The sequence below is a fragment of the Brachycentrus maculatus genome, unplaced genomic scaffold (genome assembly GCF_059751285.1).
Source record: "Brachycentrus maculatus isolate JH-2025_06_01 unplaced genomic scaffold, ASM5975128v1 h1tg000692l, whole genome shotgun sequence".
NCBI classification, from domain to species: Eukaryota; Metazoa; Arthropoda; class Insecta; order Trichoptera; family Brachycentridae; genus Brachycentrus; species Brachycentrus maculatus.
Genome location: NW_028281424.1, coordinates 164,899 through 187,543, shown reverse-complemented (window position 1 = coordinate 187,543; position 22,645 = coordinate 164,899). Strand labels below are relative to the sequence as shown.

At 32.5% G+C, this 22,645-nt stretch overlaps 2 protein-coding genes across 2 annotated transcripts; one reads left to right on the top strand and one right to left on the bottom strand.

Moving 5' to 3' along the window:
- The first annotated feature begins 13,707 nt into the window (after nt 1-13,707).
- Nucleotides 13,708-14,740, top strand: LOC148300576 (uncharacterized). The gene is made up of 2 exons (XM_088274604.1): nt 13,708-13,738; nt 13,983-14,740. The coding sequence occupies exon 2, from the start codon at nt 13,987-13,989 to the stop codon at nt 14,725-14,727; it is 741 nt and encodes a 246-aa protein (XP_088130730.1). The 5' UTR covers nt 13,708-13,738; nt 13,983-13,986; the 3' UTR covers nt 14,728-14,740.
- Nucleotides 14,741-18,858: 4,118 nt separating this feature from the next.
- Nucleotides 18,859-21,175, bottom strand: eIF3k (eukaryotic translation initiation factor 3 subunit k). The gene is made up of 4 exons (XM_088274574.1): nt 21,114-21,175; nt 20,781-21,000; nt 19,903-20,122; nt 18,859-19,050 (listed from the first exon to the last, which is right to left on the bottom strand). The coding sequence occupies exons 1-4, from the start codon at nt 21,164-21,166 to the stop codon at nt 18,896-18,898; spliced, it is 648 nt and encodes a 215-aa protein (XP_088130700.1). The 5' UTR covers nt 21,167-21,175; the 3' UTR covers nt 18,859-18,895.
- Nucleotides 21,176-22,645: the final 1,470 nt, after the last annotated feature.

Sequence of the window (22,645 nt, the reverse complement as noted above, 5' to 3'; positions counted from 1 at the left end):
GAAAATTTTCGGGAATTAGATAAAAATCGGTCTGTTTATTGAAAAAGACAGAAAAGCCTGGAGACAGTTTGTGGACTCCATATGCTCCACCTAGGGAGCGGATATGGTTAATATTATTGAAAATGTAGTTTCCTCTATTGAAACGTAATTTTGTACATGTTAATTTGCGGATTAATTTTTTTTTATACATTGGGTAGCGTATTCCATCATGGCATCATCATCGTATTAGCTTCCATCATGGCCTTATTAGAGTACTTTTTCTTTCATTTGCGGCATGGAACAGCTGCTCCACTCTGACACACTATGAGTAGAGAGTTTTCCGTTATTTAATGATAAAGCTACCTATTAATGTTTAAAAAAAACCGTATATAGATACTCTACGTATGAGTAAGTATTGTATAAACTCGTACGAACTAGATTCTACAAGCATAGTTTTTCTCAGTTCGTTCCTGAACCATTATTGTATGATGTAAACCTTAGTGAGGTGTTTACAAGCTAATGCTAATGTTATTAAATAATTATGGCCGTACCGATAACAAGTGCAATACAAACATGTCTTTAAAGGGTACATAATATATATATATATATATATATATATATATATATATATATATATATATATATATATATATATATATATATATAATATATATATATATTTATATATATATATATATATATATATATATATATATATATATATATATATATATATATATATATATATATATATATATATATATATATATATATATATATATATATATATATATTCCGAAACAAAAGTATGATTATGTAACTGGTTGATAATTAAGTTAATCAGTGAATTTCTTTGTAATGTTAATACTGGAATACGATAACAATCGACGCGTCTGTTAATTTTGTGCCGTCAACTCGTTAATGTAAATGGTTGAGGTGATCGTAGCGTCTGATTTGCCTTCGGAAACGCGTTGAAAACAAACCGGAAAATTTATTACTCTTCTTCGTTAAAGTTTATTTTCAATTTGTTTCAGAGTGAATTGGATTCTTTTCTTTTGACATAAAGGCTGACAATTCAAAAGCCTTTTTTGAAAAAGGATCTATTTTCTCGTGAGCTTACTCAGTTTTTAATGTTGAGAGTTTGACAGGTTCCTTCAAGTGAATATTTATTGAGTTTTTTTTCTCAACATAACTACTCTAAATACTCATTTATTATATTTTAAAACGTTATATTATAAGTATATCATCAGAGCATAATTTATCGTCGTCCTGTGGAAGTCCGGAAGTCTGGGAAGAAAGGTATAAAAAATGACGCACAAGTGTAAAAAAAATCAGGCGAGGACTGAAGTAACCTTTTTAACTAATGTAATTATCTATATATGTTTTTTTTTAATATTATGAAGTAATGAAGAAAAATCCATCATCTGTATGTCAATATATAATATTTACCTACACATATACCGATATACATATAATATATAATAGTTACTTGCATAAGTTATTAGACAAAAAAGGACATTAAACAAAATTGGTAAATATAGTTGTCATAAAATGCAAAATCCTCTGTAGGAAAGAAATATATTAACGGATCAAGGGGGTTGAGCTTAACATGCGATTTTAATCTAGGTTAAACGGAAAACATCTGAAACTTTCGATTGAATAGTTTTATTTTAGTTAGTGAAAAAAAACAATATTTCCGTATTATTTTCTCATAAAAAATTACCTACGCAATTAAAGACAAAACATTAGAAACCAGTAAAATATTTTAATTTCCGAAGGAAAGATATACTTAAATTTTTGAATTTTTTTTTTTGATAATTAGATTATTACCTACCTAAATGTTGAATAAATCATCTTAACCAACATTTCGGAGATTAGTTAGGTATACGCTTCAACTTTAAATTACATTGCGAAAGCTAGTACTGGCTTCGATGAAACAATAATAATATTATATTTAATAGATCAACGTATTTTAATTAAAATATAATTTAGGAAAATTTATGCAGTTGAGGAAAATTAATAAAATTAATTGATTTTTTACTGGAACGCTGCAACTAGTTTTATTTTTTTGAATTACGTTGCTTGTCTTTTGTATTGTTAACCCCCATATAGTTCAAAATTGAACCGTTTGGTTCAGAAAGGCTTTGTCAAAGTTGTCAGTCGGGATTAAGGGCCAACCGGCGGCCATCGGGAGATTAACAGTTTAAAGCTCAGTCACACATGAGCATAGCGCACTGCGCACCAAACGCTAAACAAGGGGAGTGCGCAGTGCGCAGCAGTTTCACAGTTTGCATAGGGTTGCCATCCGACATTTCAGTTTCTGTGACGTCATTCTTCCCAAAAAAAAATGCATTCAGGATCACCATACTTAAAAACAAGGGGCAGAGTGGTTTTTGCTTGAAAGATATGCCATTTGTGAAATGAAATTAGCTTAAAGAAATCTCTTCTAAATGGACTTCTTAGTAGAATTTTAATGTCCTCTAATCACGTTTTTGATCTCCAACATCAATGAAATTTAGGCATTATTATTTTGTTTTTACGCATAGAAAAAACAGATAGTAATAATAACAAAAAAGAGGGAGGATACTTTATTAACGACGGAAGGACTCAAATTTATGACTTTAACCGATTCAGTTCATCGTGGTGACAAGTAATCAAGTGGCTTGTTTGAAAAATTAAGCTGAAAATAGGAAAACGAGTTTAGGGTAATCATGCCGCGTATCATATGGCATCGTATCTAATCCCATTTTATTAGTTTTATAACCATGTCGATGAAATCCGTAATGATCTCCGAATACTCAGATTTTGCTAGCAATACACCAAAACCCGAAACAATTGTTTACTATTCAGTTATTCGTTTGTCGGTATATTGAATCTTTTTATTTTATTTAGAGATAAACTTTACATTATCATAATAATTTCAAGGAACTGCAGCTGGATTTAGGACTTACACGATACGGATTAATAAAATTTAGCATGCATATTTATAGGAGCAAAGCGAAGCTAAAGTAGTGCAGTCCTGGTACCAAACACAATATAATATATATTCTAATATAAATCGTCTACTGGATTTAGGACTGAGGGGGTCCGTACTGGATTATCCTGAAAATATGGACAATGCAGTGGCGCATCGCAAAATTTTGATTATTTAAAAAACTTTGTGTTTTTTTTTAAATTTAAATTAATTTACCAAGGTTTCTAGTTTAATACGTATCAATGTTTTAAGAAAACGTAGCACCGTTTTATAATGTAATTTTTTATGTTTATATTTCTTTTAAGTACTTTACTTTTTACTTTCTATTGAAGCATCTATCTTTTACTTTTGGCCCCACAGAAGACAGTGATGTATAGGGAGCTCGAACGAGATAATCATAACAAGATATTGATCACTAATTGAATACGTTTAAAGTGCAATATGTTTGATAGTACAGATCTCCCCATTAATCATAACTGGTGAGAGGAAAGAAATAATGGAGAAATAGTTATTCGCCAAGAAATTCAGATAAGATTTTATCAAATGCATTTTAGATAAGTCGATAGAAAATTTTATAAATGAGATTTCTATGTACACTATTTTTAACAAATAATATATATTAAAACTATGCGTACTTTACTGAAATCATAAATACATGTGTTAATATTTTATTTATTTTCTATTAAAATAGCCTGACTAGAAAATAACACAGAATTAATAAATCTGTATTTTTCACTATACCTACGTGTAAAACTTCTTGGTTTATTTCCTTAAAATGTGGTTCAAGTCATTACTGCCTTATTTTTGCGATCGGTTAGTAAGATAAAATACACATATTATTTCAAATCCCTATACAGAAAAATGATTCTTGGTTAGTTTCCTCTCCACGAACCGCCACTAGTTTAATCCCGATTTGAAACGGGCTAAGCGCCTGATGGTGCGAACATTAATTTACATTGAAAGTGTTTGAACAAGAGTTTATTATACTATTCTACCCACGGAATACTTTATTGTATAAGGAATATATTCCTACATTATATTTCTGTTTGCTCTTGTTACGAGTGAGTTATTTCGACTAGGAGTTTAGGAGGAGGGAGGATGGTTGTTAGGATCGGAACTTCACATTTAGGATCAACATCAAAGCTCCTGATTTTACAAAATAACGTAGTCCTTTCTTCGAAAAGTAACCGTATTCATAAACGTCGTAAAATTTTACCTTGTATATGAAACGAAAAGTCCAAACAAACAAAATTTGACCAATCCCCATCCTCATTTAAAATCATCATATTCTGTCAAGACATAAATCTTGAGAGGACCCATGGATACATATGGATGTAAAAAATGAACATAGTCGCCTTTATTAAACATAACGACATTTTCAATGATAAAATTGGTGTAACATCAGAAATCGTTACGGGTTAGTACCATATATGTATGGTATGTAATAAGAACCATTTAAAGTTTTAAGGCAGTTTATTTTTTAAATTTGTTATGTCAGAATATGTCAGTCAATATGCCTTTTTAAATATCTTTGTACTTCGCCTAAACTAAAATTTAATAACCAAATAAAAATATAAACCTACGTATTGAGGAAAAAATCACGTTTCACATTTTACGAAAATTTAACATATTTATAGAGTGAAAGGGATAGGCTCTGCTACGAACAAAAAGTAAAATCTCAAATACTTGCAGTATTAATAATACACTATCAATTGTTGCAGAGGTCTAAAGCTCCTTTACACTTACAGAAGAATCTTTTTCCGCTAAATCGAATTTTATGAAAGGTCGCTAGCAACAAAGATCACGCTGTAACAAACGGAGTTTGAATTCTGAATGAAAATGCATCCATTTGAGTTCATTGTGGCACTGATGCATTCACGGCTGCATTGGCACATTTCCCTAGGTAATATGACACACTTGTTTGCCTACGGACTGCACCTATGCAAACCTCGTACCTCATATTGTACCTACTTGAAATCATTCGTAACGCTAATACCGTGTTTGCAGATGCTTCAGCGGCTGCCGACATTGTTGAGTATTTGATATTTGCTTTCTTGATCGTTCTCCAAACGGTCCAGTGGCTGTTACTGAAGAAGGAAGCGTATAAGGATCCACAAGGAGCTACGGATCGACTGTTTAGCATAATCGATAACTGATCAAACAGGATATGCTTTTATTTATTTTGTTTTATTGTAGAGCTGTTATTTAGGTATTCATACTGCTTCGAGAGAATGAGTCAAAATATTTCATGTAAATATGTATAGTATTTTGCTATAAAAGTTGCATTTATTTTCCATAAACACGATAACATTATGTATTATATTGTAATAATTTTACGGATCGATGCAATTTTACTTTCCTTCCGAGACACAGATTATAATTAAAAGAGTGAAAACGTGTTTAATCAGACGAATCATATCGAAATTGTTTATAATTTAGTCACAAGCAAATAATAGCATTCTATACCCCGCAATCTACAATATAATATAGTCCTATACCACGGCACCGATAATATTAGAAACCACAAATGCGGTTTGATAAATTAATTAAGATGAATTCTGCGGTCACTGTAAAACCTCGATTAAAAATGTTGCGATCGAGACAAATACGACTAGATATATAATATGTATGAGTACAAAAGTTGAGTAAATAAGTTTTATAAAAATCAAAGGAAGGAAAAGTAGCCATCAATGGACCACTTTGGACCCATTGTTACTCACCAAGTGAGGATTATCGATAAAATAACATTATTTATTTTTCAATGCATAATTTTTGACTTTCATTATTTACATTGTAGTGACGGTTTATCTCAATCGTTAAATATTCTTACGCTAAGGTCTACCGTCTAGGGTGATACTAAATAATTATAAAAATAACATCGTCGCCTATTTATTTTTTGAACCCCCTGAGAATCAAACCAGTACGAAAGTAAATGCGCTTAGGTTAAAATAGTAAATGAAACGCATGCCATAAAATTGATAAGTTAGTAGGTATTTATTAAAAAACAAAAAATCCTGAGATACTTTTTTCTAACCAGAATCGACAAGCAGCTTGTCATCTTGAGGGATGGACCATCCGTGTATTTATTTTATAAAATCGTTAGACAGTATTACAAGGGAAAGTCGACAGTAGTCAATACACCATAGGTAGAAGACGTATATCCTGACGTAAAATTTGATAAATCGTCATTTCCGGTTCGGTCATAATTGCGTAACAGAAATGTAAATATGAAATAATTGAGTGTAAGTAACATAAGTATTGTAAATGTGACCTCGATACGGGGAATCCCAATCAGGACATTTTAACTAAATTTAATTCGTAAATATGTGTATGATAAAATAAATATAAACAAAATAATTGGCTCTCCATTTTAGCTATGAACCAATAAACATTTTTTTCTTGTAAATTGGCATAACAATTTTAAATAGATAAGTAGTAATATACTATGGACAGATAAAACATTGGATTTTATTGATTTGCGTTGATATTTGCACATGAGGAATTCAATTATTTATTTAATTAAAAAATAGGAATGATGTAAAGCAGTCGCAGCCGTAAGGAAATATTAGCTTCGCTGGTTTCGTGTAACAAAATATGATCTCTTCCAAAATAAAGCAAAGTAAACAACTAACCACAATGAGCAATTTAACAGTGTCAACATCCCACAGCAACAACTCATCCGTGTAAACTGTAAACTGTCAAACGGATCGAATTTCCACTGCAGTTAATACTGTACAAAGTACGGACAAAATAATAATATTATAATTTGATAGTTTCTAGTGGGAAAAGAAGTGGCGAGAATATCGTTCAGGGGTTTTCATCTTTCAAAAATGAGGATTTAGTAATAAAACAAAAACGTGAAAAAAAATTTTTTTTAAAGGTATCTAAAATTGAGGTTCACCAAATACATAACCCCAGAATTTTAATGAATGTACTAAATGTTTAGAAAATTTACCATAAAAATTAAAATTTTTATTTAATCCACATCAATATGGTAGACAGGACACACCATCGGATCAAAGACGTTTTACGAGATATAGTAAATACATAAGTAATACGTCTAGCGCCCCTGAGACGACATTTTTTGAAAATGGTGGTTTAGAAGTTAGCCAAGGGGATCAGTCCTGCGCTCCGGATTATTAGATTTTGATGTGGCATGTATTTGATAGGATACAGATGGCGAAAGTGAAATAACTCAGAGTGAAGGATAATATTGCTATATAGGAGAGGAACAGTTGGTTAAAAAAGGACAATAACAATGACAAAACATTCGAGGTTGCATACTCGTCCTAAGTTTACCTTGTGTAACTAAGACACTGTAAGAATATGTTCCGAGGAAGCTTCAAGAAGCTATACCTCAACTTAATTAGCTAGCTATGTCGATTCGTTGTCTTATCTCAGAACCTCAGTTCATGACTTAACAGTTGTTTCAAAATTATTTCTTTTATTATTTGTAATATAATAATTATTACAAAAAAGAGGTAAAATAGGCAATGAAAACATTGAAAATATCACTGTATATTCCTTAGCAATCTGTTTTACTCCTAAATTAAAGAAATTTACTTTTCTTAAACGTGTGAATACACGAATATAGTGCCTTTATGTTTGTTATGGGATAATATCATCCATATGTTTATAAAAAAATATCTTGAGAATGCAAATTTATTAATTTCACATTAGAAAAACAACAAACCAAACAATTATGAAAGGTCGATAAAAATAAATACTTTTTATTTTTTAAACATTTGAATAATCCTGGAATACGCAAGGAATATTATTTTTACTAAGCATTTAAATGATATTAAAACATATTTTTTACTTGTGAGTTAATAATTATTTTCTTGTCACATTGAGAACATCTGGTATTATTGAAGTATATTCGTAATATTTTAAACATCTGCTCTTCTTCAGTTTCGATTGTTAGTTGAGTTGTATTTGTTTTGACTGGAGACAACCTAACCGAACAAATTCATTATCAATTTCATTGATGGCATAAAGATGGATATTTTACACCGAATATGTGACATCAGCAAAAATATTTTATTACTGAAAAATCAAAAAGATATTTCATCAAATTTTTAAGAGCAGCCGCTGTGGTTGTAGCTGAGAAATCTCCAGAAAAACGAGAAAGGTTTGGTAAAGTGACGAGAAGAGGCGCCTCGCAGTGGAAAATTTCTCAATATATATTATAAGCTTATAATATAAAAAAGCTTAATACACAGCTATGTAGCTACTACAATGCATGAATTAAATAAATGAAATTAAATATATTTATAATTTTTATTATAATGTCAACAAGGTTCGAAGCAGACGGTTTCTTCATCAGAAATAATTTATATAAAAATAGTAAAAATTAAAATACTTCACAGTTAGGAGAGGTTGAAATTTCAAGTGATTCTTTTTTGTGTTGATTGGCAGCTACAGATGATGGGAGAAATGTTAATAAGTGGTAAAAATTTTAAAAGCGGACTTTTAAATAAATAGTTTATTGGGTAACTTAAAATTGCTTTTTAATTTTGAATATTTCTAAATAATTGAAACCCTCTAATGCCTCCGTGTAATATATTGTGTTCTTAATTTTCATTAAATGTGATTAGCATTTTTTTTTGTTTTAATTTTTTTTGCTATTACTCATATTTTTTACATTCGGTATGAAATATTCAACTTTTACGTATTTTTTTAAATATTGATCACATATACAATAATATAAAAGACAAACATTGTATTGTGTAAGTGTACTTTTTATCTTAATTAAAAAGCCGGTCGTGTAGAGTAAGTCTCTTATTTAGGGAGGTACGAGATGGATTTTAAAAAAAAGTACTCACATCATACCTGCATTAAGGTTTAAAGTGAAAAAACGAGACGTGTACAAATTAGAATACAAACAATTTAATTCAATAAATGAAAAACATAATGAACAGATATCGACACCCGGTGAAGCGTTGCAATCATCAATTCCTTCGCATGATCGCGCAAAAGATATAAATGGAGAGTAACCGGTATAACTACAGCATCAGAATTTACCATCGAATAGGAAAATTAAGTATCGAACGAAACAACACTGCGTCGCTAATTGCTCTATCACTAGGCACCGCTTTGTGAAACGTTTTCGTATTCGAGAGCTCTCGAAAAAAATATGGCGAACCAATTATTATGCAACAATGAAGTCGACAGCCGAATTCTGCCGCTAGTGTTAGGAGAAATAAAAGAGTGAGGACGGTTGGTTGATTTAATGTTGTCACCGAGTGACACTTTCGTTCAATTTTGCACGCCACGTGCAATAGTGTAACACGATGGATCCAGAATAACCAGACTCAATGACGCGCAGTCGAATAACAATATCCAATCGAGTGACCACTTCCACGGTGAATCCTGAAGAAGCCGTTACTTGATTCTGCTTTTGGATTAGAAGTGAATATGTATCATTAAGGTATCCGGTCACTAAGACCGGATCAATTGAACGACGGATCTTTAAGGTTATTCAATTATTTGTTTCATTAGATATAAAAAGCTTGTCAAGCAAAAATAGGGAGAGGGAGAATTTTGAAAGCTCGTCATGAAAATTTGTTTTTTATCATCGACGGGAGGAAGGAGCTTTCGTTCCAAATCGTATGGGCGACGAAAAATCTCTAGCAACTTTTCATAAGTAAATCATCTAACAGTAAATACCCAAAATTGAGATCTCTCACTCAGCCGGTTTATCCGAACGGAACGTTAAAATTCGGTTGTTCACTAACGACCCAAGTCCAAATTTTGGATTCGTCTCAACGCTAATCAGTGTACACATTTGGTTACGTAAAACAGATTTTAGCTTATTAAGATATAACTGACAATTTCACGTCATAAACTTAGATTGGAAATAAATATAAACCGAGAAAAAGTAAGGAATACCATTCCAATCGGGTAACCGAAAAAGTAAGAAATAAACACTAAGCAGACACCTATAACAGACGTAGAGTTAATACATGATGTTGCGTCCTTTCATTGGATTACGTATCCGATATTACGAAGAAATCATAGATATACTTACTGGTTTTAAATTGACGTTTGTTTATTGTGTACATACTACATAATTATGTACCTTTTATATGACTGTTATGACTGAAATAAATTCCCCCGTGTTGACGAATCGATTGGACAATAAATTTAATTGTCTAAAAAACTTAAACTAAAAAGCTTTGTTTTTGTAATATTAATAAAATTTATCAAACAGCCTACGATCGCAAAACTAAAGCATTTCAATTTGAAATTTTGAAATACCCACAGTATTGCAACTTGATAAAATGTATTAAAAAAAACTTTTTCAGCAGCTTTAATAAGCCATGTCAAGGTTTGCAATTATTGGAGCAATGCCAGTCGGTTGGTAGTAATTTCTTAAGTTCAAACAACATGCTATACAGATAAAAATTTGTCAAGTTGTAGCTTAGCAGTGTTTTTGTTAGATACGTCTATCAGAGAAAGAAAAGAGAATTGAATGACGGCTTCACAACGAAATGTACAGCTTTTATATTATTACAATGAAAAAGTTGGAGAGAGGGAAATTCAACGAATATTATAGTATATCTTATTAATGAATTGAACATAATCATCCCATCCAAATATTTATATTTATATTTACCGCTGCCTCCTAAATGTTTTTGTTATTAATTAAAATAATTAATACCTGCAAACCCTCCATTTCAAAAGCTGCAGGTTCTTTCCCTAGAAGGGTTGGAGAAGAAAGGTATGAAATATTAAATGTGAATTTTACCTCAGCACTTTAAGAAGCGAATGCTGTTAAAATAAGACGAACCATTTAATAGGTCAATATATATACTATCCTCGTCTAGTAAATATTATTTACAAAATTGGCGGCTCTTAAGACTCATGTGTTGAAAACCCCAAAACAAACGCAGCTTTCTTTGTTAAAAAAGGAAGATTTTAATGTCAATTTATATCCGTACTTACACGGGTAAGAGGCAATTCATAAAACTGAAGGCAATTTATGAATTTTCTCTGATGTATTTGATTTTCTATTCGTCGATTGAAGATTTTCGTCACTTTACGCATGACTGGACCATTATTTTTATTGGAGTTTGTGTCTGGTCAATAAACGATTAAACTATTTTATTTTCTCAACACATTAAACTTTGACAACATTGATCAGTCAAAACATGAAAAATAACAGAAAACTAGAATCAGATGGCTGTCGAAAATGACAGAACTCGGATGCGTTTGAAAGAATTTCGTTATGTTAAAAATTAGATGTTAAACACCATTCCAGAATACAAGAATAACTATGGCCGTATACAAGTGACATGAACTTTCAAAGTTATTTGGGTTGAAAAATTGGCAATACGGAATTTAAAAAAAATAGGCTTAGAAAAACATCGGGGAAAATAAAGCTCTATTTTTAAGTAATTAATAACTACTCTCTTTAATCTGCGCTCATAATTTTTTTTAAAATTTACCATACTTTTAATGCCACGTGAGTTGACTCGAACACATATATAATACAAAAATAATAAAGAAGGTATTAAAAGCATAAAACGGAGTCTAAAAGTCTATCAAATTATTCAATAAACTCTTCAGGATGCAGAAAAATATTGTTTTTAATTTGGTAAAAATAATAGAGATGAAAATTATCCATCCCCAAAATTAATTTATTCAATATATATTATGTTAAAATAAGAAAATATATTATTTAGGATTTTTTATAAACATTAATGCCAAATCCCACGTTTTAAAAAAAGATATGAGTTTCACATTTAAGCATTGAATTCATACCTACATATTTTTTTTAGCAAATGAATAAATTCCTAAGATTAAAGATACATTAAGTTAGAAAAATAATACTGCAATATGTTTATATAGTATTTATAATAATCTTGAATGAAACAAAAACCTTTGAAAGGTTGGGCATAGTATATACATATGTTTGTACACATATATATAATATGTATATATCTATATATATATATATATATATGTGAGTATATATATATATATAAACATTTATATATATATATATATATATATATATATATATATATATATATATATATATATATATATATATATATATATATATAAATATATATATATATATATATATATATATTAATATATATATTTATATATATATATATATATATATATATATATATATATATATATATATATATATATATATATATATATATATATATCTTTGATATATCTGATTTTTAATGTAAGAAAACAAACTAAGAAAGAAAAATCGCTAATACAATGCGGGTACATTATATTACATAAAAAAATAACTGTCAAAAATAAATTGTGTATATGATCTATCTCCAATCTAATCACTGCGTATTGTTTTAAAACAAGAAACATAAAAAATACTCATATGGTATTATTTCGCGAAACTTTTTGTTTCGATTAGAATTTAATTAACTAGTCTAGACATGGAAATTAATAAAGGCTTTACTTTAAACGTTATGATAATAACATAATTTCGTATTTCGCGTTACTCGCTATACTAATTATAAAAATAAACTTAATAAAATGAACAAGTGATAAGGATTCAAGTAAATATTTATATACCAGTTATATACAATTAACTGTACTTCTTCCCAAAACAGATTGAAACCCTGTTTCAGAAATTTTATTAGCAACTATAAAACAATATTTGGTCTAGTTTATAAAATTGACTAATGATTATTTTGAACATAACGATAAACAGAAAAAAAACTAAATCATGTAATGTCACTCATCTTCGATCTATGATAATGCCATATATATATAAAATATATAGATCTGAAGTTTATTGAAGGAACGAAAGCATAAATAAACTACACAAATATGAAGTTTATCCAAATTTATATTTAAAAGTTTGTTAAACACAACATTATGGGTTGCGTTTCCATATACATAATTGATAAACATATGTTTTTTTTATTGCGAAAAAACAGGATGAAAGTCGGAGTAGGTAGATACAGGAGGAATTTACTTATCTCTTTTTTTAAAGCGTCGTTTAGGTAAACAGTACTACCATTTATGATTTACTTATAAATGGGTCCATCCTTCAACAATGTTCACCATATTTTAATCATAGTTCTTCACCTATAGATTGAACATTAAAAAGTTTTTATTTTAAGTAAATGAAGCCTTTAGCTAACCCAAAGTAAACAGAGGACAGTTTTGGGACATTGTTTTTTAAATAATTTATTTCAACGAGTCCCTCTCCAAGCACAAGTGCTTAGTCTCTTTTTTTTGGAGAGGCACAGCGCCAGCGTAACTATTGTAGCACAATACATGTTTAGTAGAAATCTTTAGAAAATGAATTAATTTGGACAATATTAAAGAAATTTTAATATAATGGGTGAATACTTTGCAGCTGCGAGGCAATTTTTTTAGTAAGTGAATATTATCGAAATTCATTAATAGTTTTGAAAAGCGATAAAATCAGAACAGGGCACTAACTTAATAAACGTGTCAAATGACGAATTGGCACCTAAATTCTTCGCATTTAGTTTCCTCTTAGCAGCGCGTTACACCGAATTACTAAATAAAATGAAAAGTGTGGCAAACGGCGAAGTTGTCACAATGGACGATGCCGACTCATTGAGCCATAAAAACGAGAGAAATACTACTCCGCGAGTTGCAAAAACTATATAACACAACTGCAAGACAATTTCAATATGATCCGCTGCTGTGGTTTACTTGGAAGAAAGTTCCGATATAAATAGTGGTTCCTCAACGGAACAAGTCAGTTCACAGTCGACTCCCATTTCCACCTCTTTACCCGAGAGCTGCAAGCGAACAGTAGGTGATCAGTATTTACTTCTGCTACCATTACATCATCCGCCAGTTTATCGGATTCAATCTCCTCCATCGTCCGAGTGATGAGTGTTATCTCAGTGTGGTTCTCCATATGACTGGAAATAGTGCCATCCTTTATGACTCGCTATCGGTGCAAGGATTACGCACATATCTGCTGATATAAGGAGCCCAATAATAATGTAATCGTATCGCTCAGAATAATAGTGTACTAATAATTGTGTTTCAGGAAAATGCGGTTGCTTTGGTTGGTGACGCTAGTGGCGGGCTGCCTACTAGTGGCGGCGTGCAGCGCCCGGGAGGAGAGCGAGGACTCGGGAGACCTGGTAGCCGCGGCCTCCCACAAGTCCAGCCACCACGAGTCTGGCGGCGGGCACGAGCACCACGCGCACCACCACTCCAAGCACGGCAAGAAGGGCGACAAGGGCTACAAGTCCGGCCACCACTTCGACAAGGGCGACCACGGCCACCACGGCAAGGAGCACCACGGCGGCCACTATGCCGAGCACGGCGGCCACAAGAAGAAGCACCACGACGAGGCGCACCACTACGGCGGCCACCACGAGGCCAAGAAGGGCCACAAGGCCGGCAAGTTCGGCGAGAAGAAGGGCCACAAGAAGGGCTCCAAGACCACCGGCTACCACCACAAGTCGCACAAGGACGAGTACCACAAGCAGCATAAGTTCTACGACGACTTCCACAAGGGAGGACACCACGGCAAGCACGGACACTTCGACGGCCACCACCACAAGAAGGCCGGCGGACACAAGAAGGGCGGCCACCACAAGTCCGGCTACCATGATGACCACTACGGCAAGAAGGGACACCACGACAAGGGCCACTACGACGAAGACCACAAGGGACACAAGGGCCACCACGGCCACGAGGAGCACCACGCGCACCACTCCGACTACGGGAAGAAGGGAGGACACTCCGGCGGCAAGGAGTACGGATTCAGCCACGGCAAGCACTAATGGCCACTGCCACTGCCACCGTGGAACATCTCATCCCATCTGACATCTATTGTTGTTACAAATTGTTGATTTTTATTTTATCTGTTATTGTTTCTGACGCAACTGTTAAATAATAAAACGTTTATTAAAAAATATCGCTTTGTAATTCAAGCCCCAAACCAGCCAAAAGGATGAATAAGTGAAGCAACTAAAAACTATGCAAAGGAATGAAGATATTAATCGCTAATAATAATCTTAAACCGAGGAACAGAGTCCGAATGCCCTCGCCAATATTGCTTTTCTCCTTATGATTATAAAAATATAAAAATTGTATATTTCCTTGTTTACATCTGCCCAGAAATTAGCATTTAGAAATGAGATTTCCACAACACAATCGGTGCTAATATATAAATTGGTTTCCTTTTCCTGCCGACCAATCTCATCATCCTCACACTAAACCAACAAACAATAAAGCGATGACATCTCGGCTCGTTCCGCAGAACAAAAGGAAGAAGGAGCGCAGAAATACGATTGGGGGCATTGTGTTTAGCGTTCTGTAGTGGCGGACAATGCGAGCGCATAATGTGGGTAAACAAATCAACTGGGAGGCGCTCTCGACTTGCCACTCAATTAGTGGGAAGTGGCGGGCGCTGGGGCGCTGGGGCGCTGGGCCGACGGGACAGCGCCCCACTCCGCGACTGCCTACTCACAAAACAGATATCAAATCTCACCCTCAGGCCGGGATTGGGGATACTAAATATATATTATTAATATTTTTGGGCGTATTTTGGCTTCATTTTTTATCAAATTTGTATCCGGCCAAATCACTATCCGTTTTATTTCTAGTCTCAAATTAAAAATACGTTGGATCACTATAAAAGTGTGTTAAATGTCTTAACAAGAGAAGTCATCTTTTTATACCCCTTCATATAAAAAAGATGACTTCTCTTGTAGTATAGTGTAGAATATCGAAGGAATCATTCGCAGGGCATACGACCTGGCGTAAGTGATACACTGTGTAACACTCACCATTCTGGCTATTGCCAGTGGCAATACTGGTGGCAGTGTCATTTGTCAGTTCTAATTAAGATACGAAAGCAGTTGTTAAGATGCTCTATAAATATAACTTCTAAGAATTAAGGTAATATTAATGTGCAATAATAAGCAGAATGTCGAACATTATACAGTATTGTAAAAGAAGCTTTGTCTATGTTGAGACATCTAATATATAAAGTTAATGCTTTATATATTAATAAAAATTAGGAATATCTAATATATCTTTTTATATGGCGCCCATGTGTTAAATTCAGTATTTGAGTATAATCAAATAAAGAAATAAAATATCATATGTACAAACCATTCAAAAGATGTAAAAACCTAAAAACATATTGTTGTTGATGAATATCGGCATTTGTCATTAAAAAAATAATGCACGATTATGATGATACTTAATAATTACTTATAAGGAATATTTTGTTGTTTTTTGTGACATAATATGAATACTGTGTTCAGTAGCGTTCATGAACAAGATCCCTATTTCGTACCTGAACTATTGTGTATTGAGTGGTGGGTTTGCTCTTGTATGGGTGCATCTCAAGAGACGAATTGAAACCCCATTTAGCTCGGGTGATTGTTGTCAACCGCATAAATATTATTAGGTGTTAGTTTAACACGTAAAGAGGAAAATCACATAGAGTAAAATACGTGATTTGTGACTCATATAAAATAATTAATAGTCAAAAATAATATTACCATACCACGATGCTTTTAAAATACAAAAATTAAGCGTTATTTTTTCTATTTACCCTATTAACCCATGCACCATGCCACTTGACTTTTTTTTAATTTTCAACTTAAAAGAAGTCATTTTTATACCAATGATAAAATATCTTTTCTAACCATCCTGTAGCAAATGTGTTTTTTTTTTTGTATGAAAAACTATAAATAAAATATATCACAATGTCACACAGGTATAAAAATTGTATACTTGAGATTTTATGGTAAAATTTGAAACCTCTAAAACGTAAACCAAAATTGTTTGAAAAAATTACTATGAAAAGTGAGACACCTGAAATTCGTTTTATTTGGCACATTCGAGTTTTTAAAAATAAACTTAAAAAATGTAATTTTTCTCCACCAATTGAAAAGTAAGGAAGGTAAAAAACATTTATACGGAATAAAAAAATCCCGCCTCCGTGGTGTTTAGCTACTGTTAGCGTGTTTAGCTACTGTCCTGGAGGTCCCAGGGTCGATTCCCAGTAGGTAGGTAACGATCAAGATAACACTGCATCAATACGATGCAGTGTCGTATGCACCATTAGGTGTGGATAAGGGTAAGAAGAAAAAGTGCTGTGCGAAAAAAAAAAAAAAAAAAAACGAAATCGTGAATTCATGTTCAGGAATAAATTAAATAATTTTTATTTTAATATAACTATGTATAATAATAATAATAATCTTGGATGATTTATATAGCGCCATTTTCGTAAAATACTACCTCAAGGGCGCTTGTGTATAGAAAAGATCTTGTTCTATAAATTAAATTAACTTGAACAGAAAAGTAAAGGCATTTCTACCAGAGTTGAACAACTTACTTGGGTATTAAAAATATTTTGTGTATACCCAAATCTTTATAAACAGACTGGATACTCGTATATCCCCCGAGGGATTGCTATCAAGGTATATTAAATATGGCTCACAAAGTCCAGGTGAATAATGATGCCAGACGCTGCGAGCTGTAAATCTGAAACTAATTGTCCTACAATAGTGAAATATGTCATGTTTTGTGGGTAAATGTATAAACATCAATTTATTTCTTGGTAAATTTATCACAGCTTCTATAGTTTTCCCATAAATTAAGTGCTGATATTTTTGTGGAAAAAACACTTCTAGGGCCCTAAATAACAATAAAATATTTATGCAAAAGAATGTGGAAGTTTTTGGGCATTTAGTATTAGAATTATCTAAAAGAATAGAAAATTAAAACGGAAAGGGGAGTATATATGGTAAAAGATCCTTTGCTTTTCAAATGCATATGGCAAGCCATATGTTTACCTATGAATCCCAATCCCGGCAAAATCTGTCAGTACATTAAGTTGACTTATTATGTTTGTTGGCATTTACACTATGATGTTACATATCACCCAGGGACACAAACAACGACTAAACTTTCTATACAACCAAACTTTGCCATCACCGACAATCATAAATAAACTAGATGGAAATCAGCAAATCATTTGTGTGTACCAGCTATAAAAAACAGATGGATTTTTTCTTTTAACATACTAAGGACGGGTGTTTTTACGCCTGCAGAACACTAGCGACGGGATTTGATAATACATATCGCTCACTCCTTTCAAGAACGTCATAAATCAAAAAACTTGATTTTTCAGGAGAATGTTTTTAAAGTTTAAAAAGAAATTACAATGTATTAAAAATAAACATCAAGCCACTTATAGAACTTTTTACTGTGCAACAGATCTTTTTAGGTAAAACCTGAAGGTTTTTTCTCCATTTGAAAAATATTTAGTATATTAAAAAAAAATATTAAACAGTACCTTTTCATCAAAATGCAAAAACAACATTTTCTGCCCTGTAGCGGGTAAATATTAAGTTTAAAATATGCCTCTTTTGCTGGGATACAGTACATTTTCTGGGCATTCCGAAAACATGCACAACTCAAAATACACGATTTTTGATTTATGACGTTCTTGAAAGGAGTGAGCGATATGTACATATAGTTAAGACCTTGAGATTGGCACATAATATTCATATAAAAACATTAAAATTGTAATTCCTTCTTTTCTGACTTTGAAATGAGCCAAGAAGGTAAAAATACCCTTCCCGTCCTTAAGCATCAATCGACTGAACGGGTAGAAATACCTTTCCTATCCATAGTGTGTTAACACAAGGTATATCTTTACAATGAGAAATTGTTAATTATCCCATTAACAATCAATAAATCAAATTTTTTTAATATGTATTTTTACACTGGATTGTATTTATTCTTCATTACTCAGGGCCCGAGGTCAGGGTTAAGAATGACTGGGTTACATTAATTAAGGGTGAATAATAATAATATAATGGGTTATATAAATTAACGGTAAATATAATAATAACAATAAAAATAATGGTAATCAATTTAAACACATTATATTCAGAGGCTTTTGATTTTATTTCTGTATAAAAATGATTACAGACAAGATGCCATTAATGGTGCGAGATTATCAAAATCTATCTTCTCTGTAATGTTCTTGGTCTTAATGTTCTCATCCTGTGACGCGATGAATATCAAATCTCCATCATCCTTCCACCCGTACTTCTTCACCCAATGTTTCAGGGCACCATCTGTGAAATAAGTGAAACATAACTATAAAGTTCTATATAATCGAATTTCAACAAACTGACATTTTCATATGAGTAGTAAGTACTCTCGAGTGGTAAGATATTAATGAAAAGGTTGTATGTACCCTGCAGAGTGACTTTTTAATTTCAAAACTAAATTTTCAGATTGAATATCAACATTTCAATCTTATCGCTCACTCCTTTCAACAACGTCATATATCAAAAAACTTGATTTTTCAGGAAATCGTTTTTAAAGTTAAAAAATATAATACAATGTCTTGAAAATAAATATCAAACCACTTATTGAACTTTTTACTGTGCAACAGATCTTTTCAGGTAAAACCTGAATGTTTTTGCCGATTTGAAAAATATCTAGTATATTAAAAAAAATAATTAAACAATACCTTTTTTAAAAAATGCAAAAACATCACTTTCTGCCCTGTAGTGACTAAATATTAAGTTAAAAAATATGCCGCTTTTGCTGGGATATAGAACATTTTCTGGGCATTCCGAAAACATGCACGACTGAAAATTGACAATTTTTGATATATGACGTCGTTGAAAGGAGTGAGCGATATGCCACGCACATAATTAATAAATACTGTCAATTTGAAATAATCACTACGCCTCAAACGTGGGAGCATACACTACCTAACCTGGTATTTTATGACCCCACAGTTGGGGCTGTACGCATGGAGAGGTTAATATTAAACTCTTTTTTTGTTGTTGCGCCTTTTAGATTTTTAACAAGACAAAAAATAACATTTTCTATTATGGGTTTCAGTAAATACAGGGGGTAGCTACATTCCGAGCATATTAGAGAAATGAGTAAATAAATATATTTATGACCCTCACCATCAACGCCTCCGAGTAAGTTAGCCAAGCTGGGTTTGTCGATAGTCTGGTAGGTGATTCCAACCACGTGGCACACAAACTTGCGGATGGAGTCGTGGAATCCGGTAATCCGGCCGCACAGTTCCGGCATCTGGTGAACTCGGTTCCAGAACTGGGCGAAGTCGCATTGCTCCAAAATATCAGCCAAGTACTTGATCTGGCTGATGGTTTCTTCTTCCGACTGGAAACATAAACATTTGTTAAATCAAGCGCCAGTTCACTGCCTAATCCTTGAGTACAAACTAGTATTGAGTTACAATCACGGTTGGAGAGTTCTCTCCGGCGATGTGACATGGATTAATAACAGATAGGACAAACAAATATAGATTTGCTAACCCCTATCTGCATACAATGGTGTATAAGGCACCAGATCAGATCGGAGCGATGTTAACATGATCGTCAATAATATGGAGGCAAGGTAATCAGTCCGGCGTTCTAGATTCATGGAAACTCTCGGGTGGGACAAATCGACGCGACTTTTTCTGTATTACTGCAAATTTGTGGCGTAGTCGAGAAACCACAGTAAAACGATATTTTTGATAAGTGACGCGAGTAGGCTCTTCGCAGGGCCGATTCTTGGCGTCATGAATTCTCGTACGATTTTTTATGTCAGACTTATATTCGTCCCATCCAAATGCAGATGAACCACATGTTTTCTTTGCTCTTAATAAATAGTGGCAAAATACCGAAATTACAAGATATTCTTCTAATACCAAGAAACCTAACCTAAAAAATTACGAGCCTAACAGATTCGGAAGCTACATGAGAAGTTTGATCGGTGTTGTAATTGAAGAACTTTATTGTTGATATAATTAATATTAAATTTAATGTAAACATACCTGAGATTCCAGTAACAGACATTTACACAGAATAAAATCAGTGTGGGGGAAGTTCGTCAGCGCTTTCAACAGAATCTGACAAGTAACTTCTAAATTGAACAAGTGTGGGTTGAACTGGTAGAGCTTGAGGACAGTCAGGTTTGCCTCGAGATCGTACGTATTTTCTCTAGATTGGGCGTCGACATATCGCTCCAACGTCGGCAAATTGTCAGGATTGTACCTAAAAACATGGACACATGGTTGTCAAAGCAGTGCGGACAAAATGACTAAAACGAATTTAATCAGTACAATTAGGATAAGCGCGTAAGAAAATAAGACCATTAATTAACACACCTTTCTATACCCTTTAGCATCAAGGAAACGGTTTGTTTCATACCCTCTGCCATTTTGTTAAGAAAAAATCCAAAAAGTGACGTTTCTTAATTCTAGATAACTCCATAGAAAATGTCAAATTTAGCAAAGATTAAATTTGAGAAAATAAACAATAAATAAGTACCAAAGACAAACAAAATGAAGAGATGGTAGATAGTACCTAACTAAATTTAAAAAATATCCATTTTAGGAACGATAGGCATTCATAGTAAAATCCTTCTCGCACGGAACTAAAATGGCTTCACTTCAACCAGCGCATAAATCTTCAATCTATCACGCTACTTTATAATATTCTTCACAACCCCAGTGCACCTAAATATCTTGTTGAAAATTTTATATATCTTTCAGATAATGGTCTATCACTTCGTTCTTCTCAAGAAAGAACACTTTCCATTCCTCGCCATAACATACCCTTCTTCAGAAATACCTTTTCTGTCCAAGCGGCCAGTATATGAAATGTAAAATCTCCCCTTGTAAAAAATGCACTTTATCTTATAACTTTTAAGAAACATCTGAGACATTACTATTTATCATTAGAATCCAAATCGTCCATCAAACCTTCTCTTTTAGTTTTTCCCTCTATCTCCTTTCCTAAACTCTGTTTTTCATAATTATCGTCATTTTGTAATTTATGTAATTGCAAACAGCTACATATGGTATCAAACGTTTTGATCAATATCACTGGTCTGTTTTTGGTTGGTTGGAAGATATTGCTTTTAAGCAATAAGCCCGCCAATGTACTTGTTTCTTTTCTGTACATGAAGTTTTAATAAATAAATAAAAACAGGCTTTGTAAATAAGACCTTCTGATAGCATTACATTATAACAAGCAATTATATGATGATCTTGTGTAACCTATCAATGAATAGTTCTTGTAAAAGAATTCGTAGGATTCTAAAGAATTTTTGTTGCCGAATGGCCTCCCATTTTTTTATTTCATTAATTGTATCATTATATTGTATTAATTTAAAAGGCATAAAAAAATATGTGTAGGGAAATTAAATTGCGTATGTTACGGGTTTTTTAAAATTATTTATGATGTTATTTTTCCATTTAAATGGCTGATCAGGCTAAATAATCAATGTTTTTTTTAAAAGGGAAATATTTATGTTTTCATTATCCATCACAATTTGATACCTATTCCTAATAATCAGCCGCATCATCGTAATATCAAATTGTGATGGGTAGGTTCAAACTAAGAAACTCTTTTTAATAGATTTATATTATCCACTGACACTTCGTGATGGAATTGCATTTTAAATTTATTATTAGATTAAAACCAATATTTTTAGCTTTTCCACTTTTTTATTTGACCAGCGACCGGGTTTCGTCGTTACCGACATCATCAGACTGGTCTGATGATGTCGGTAACGACGAAACCCGGTCGCTGGTCAAATAAAAAAGTGGAAAAGCTAAAAATATTGGTTTTAATCTAATAATAAATTAAGAAACTCTGATTCAAAAGTCCGCGACACTAACCACGGGACCACAAC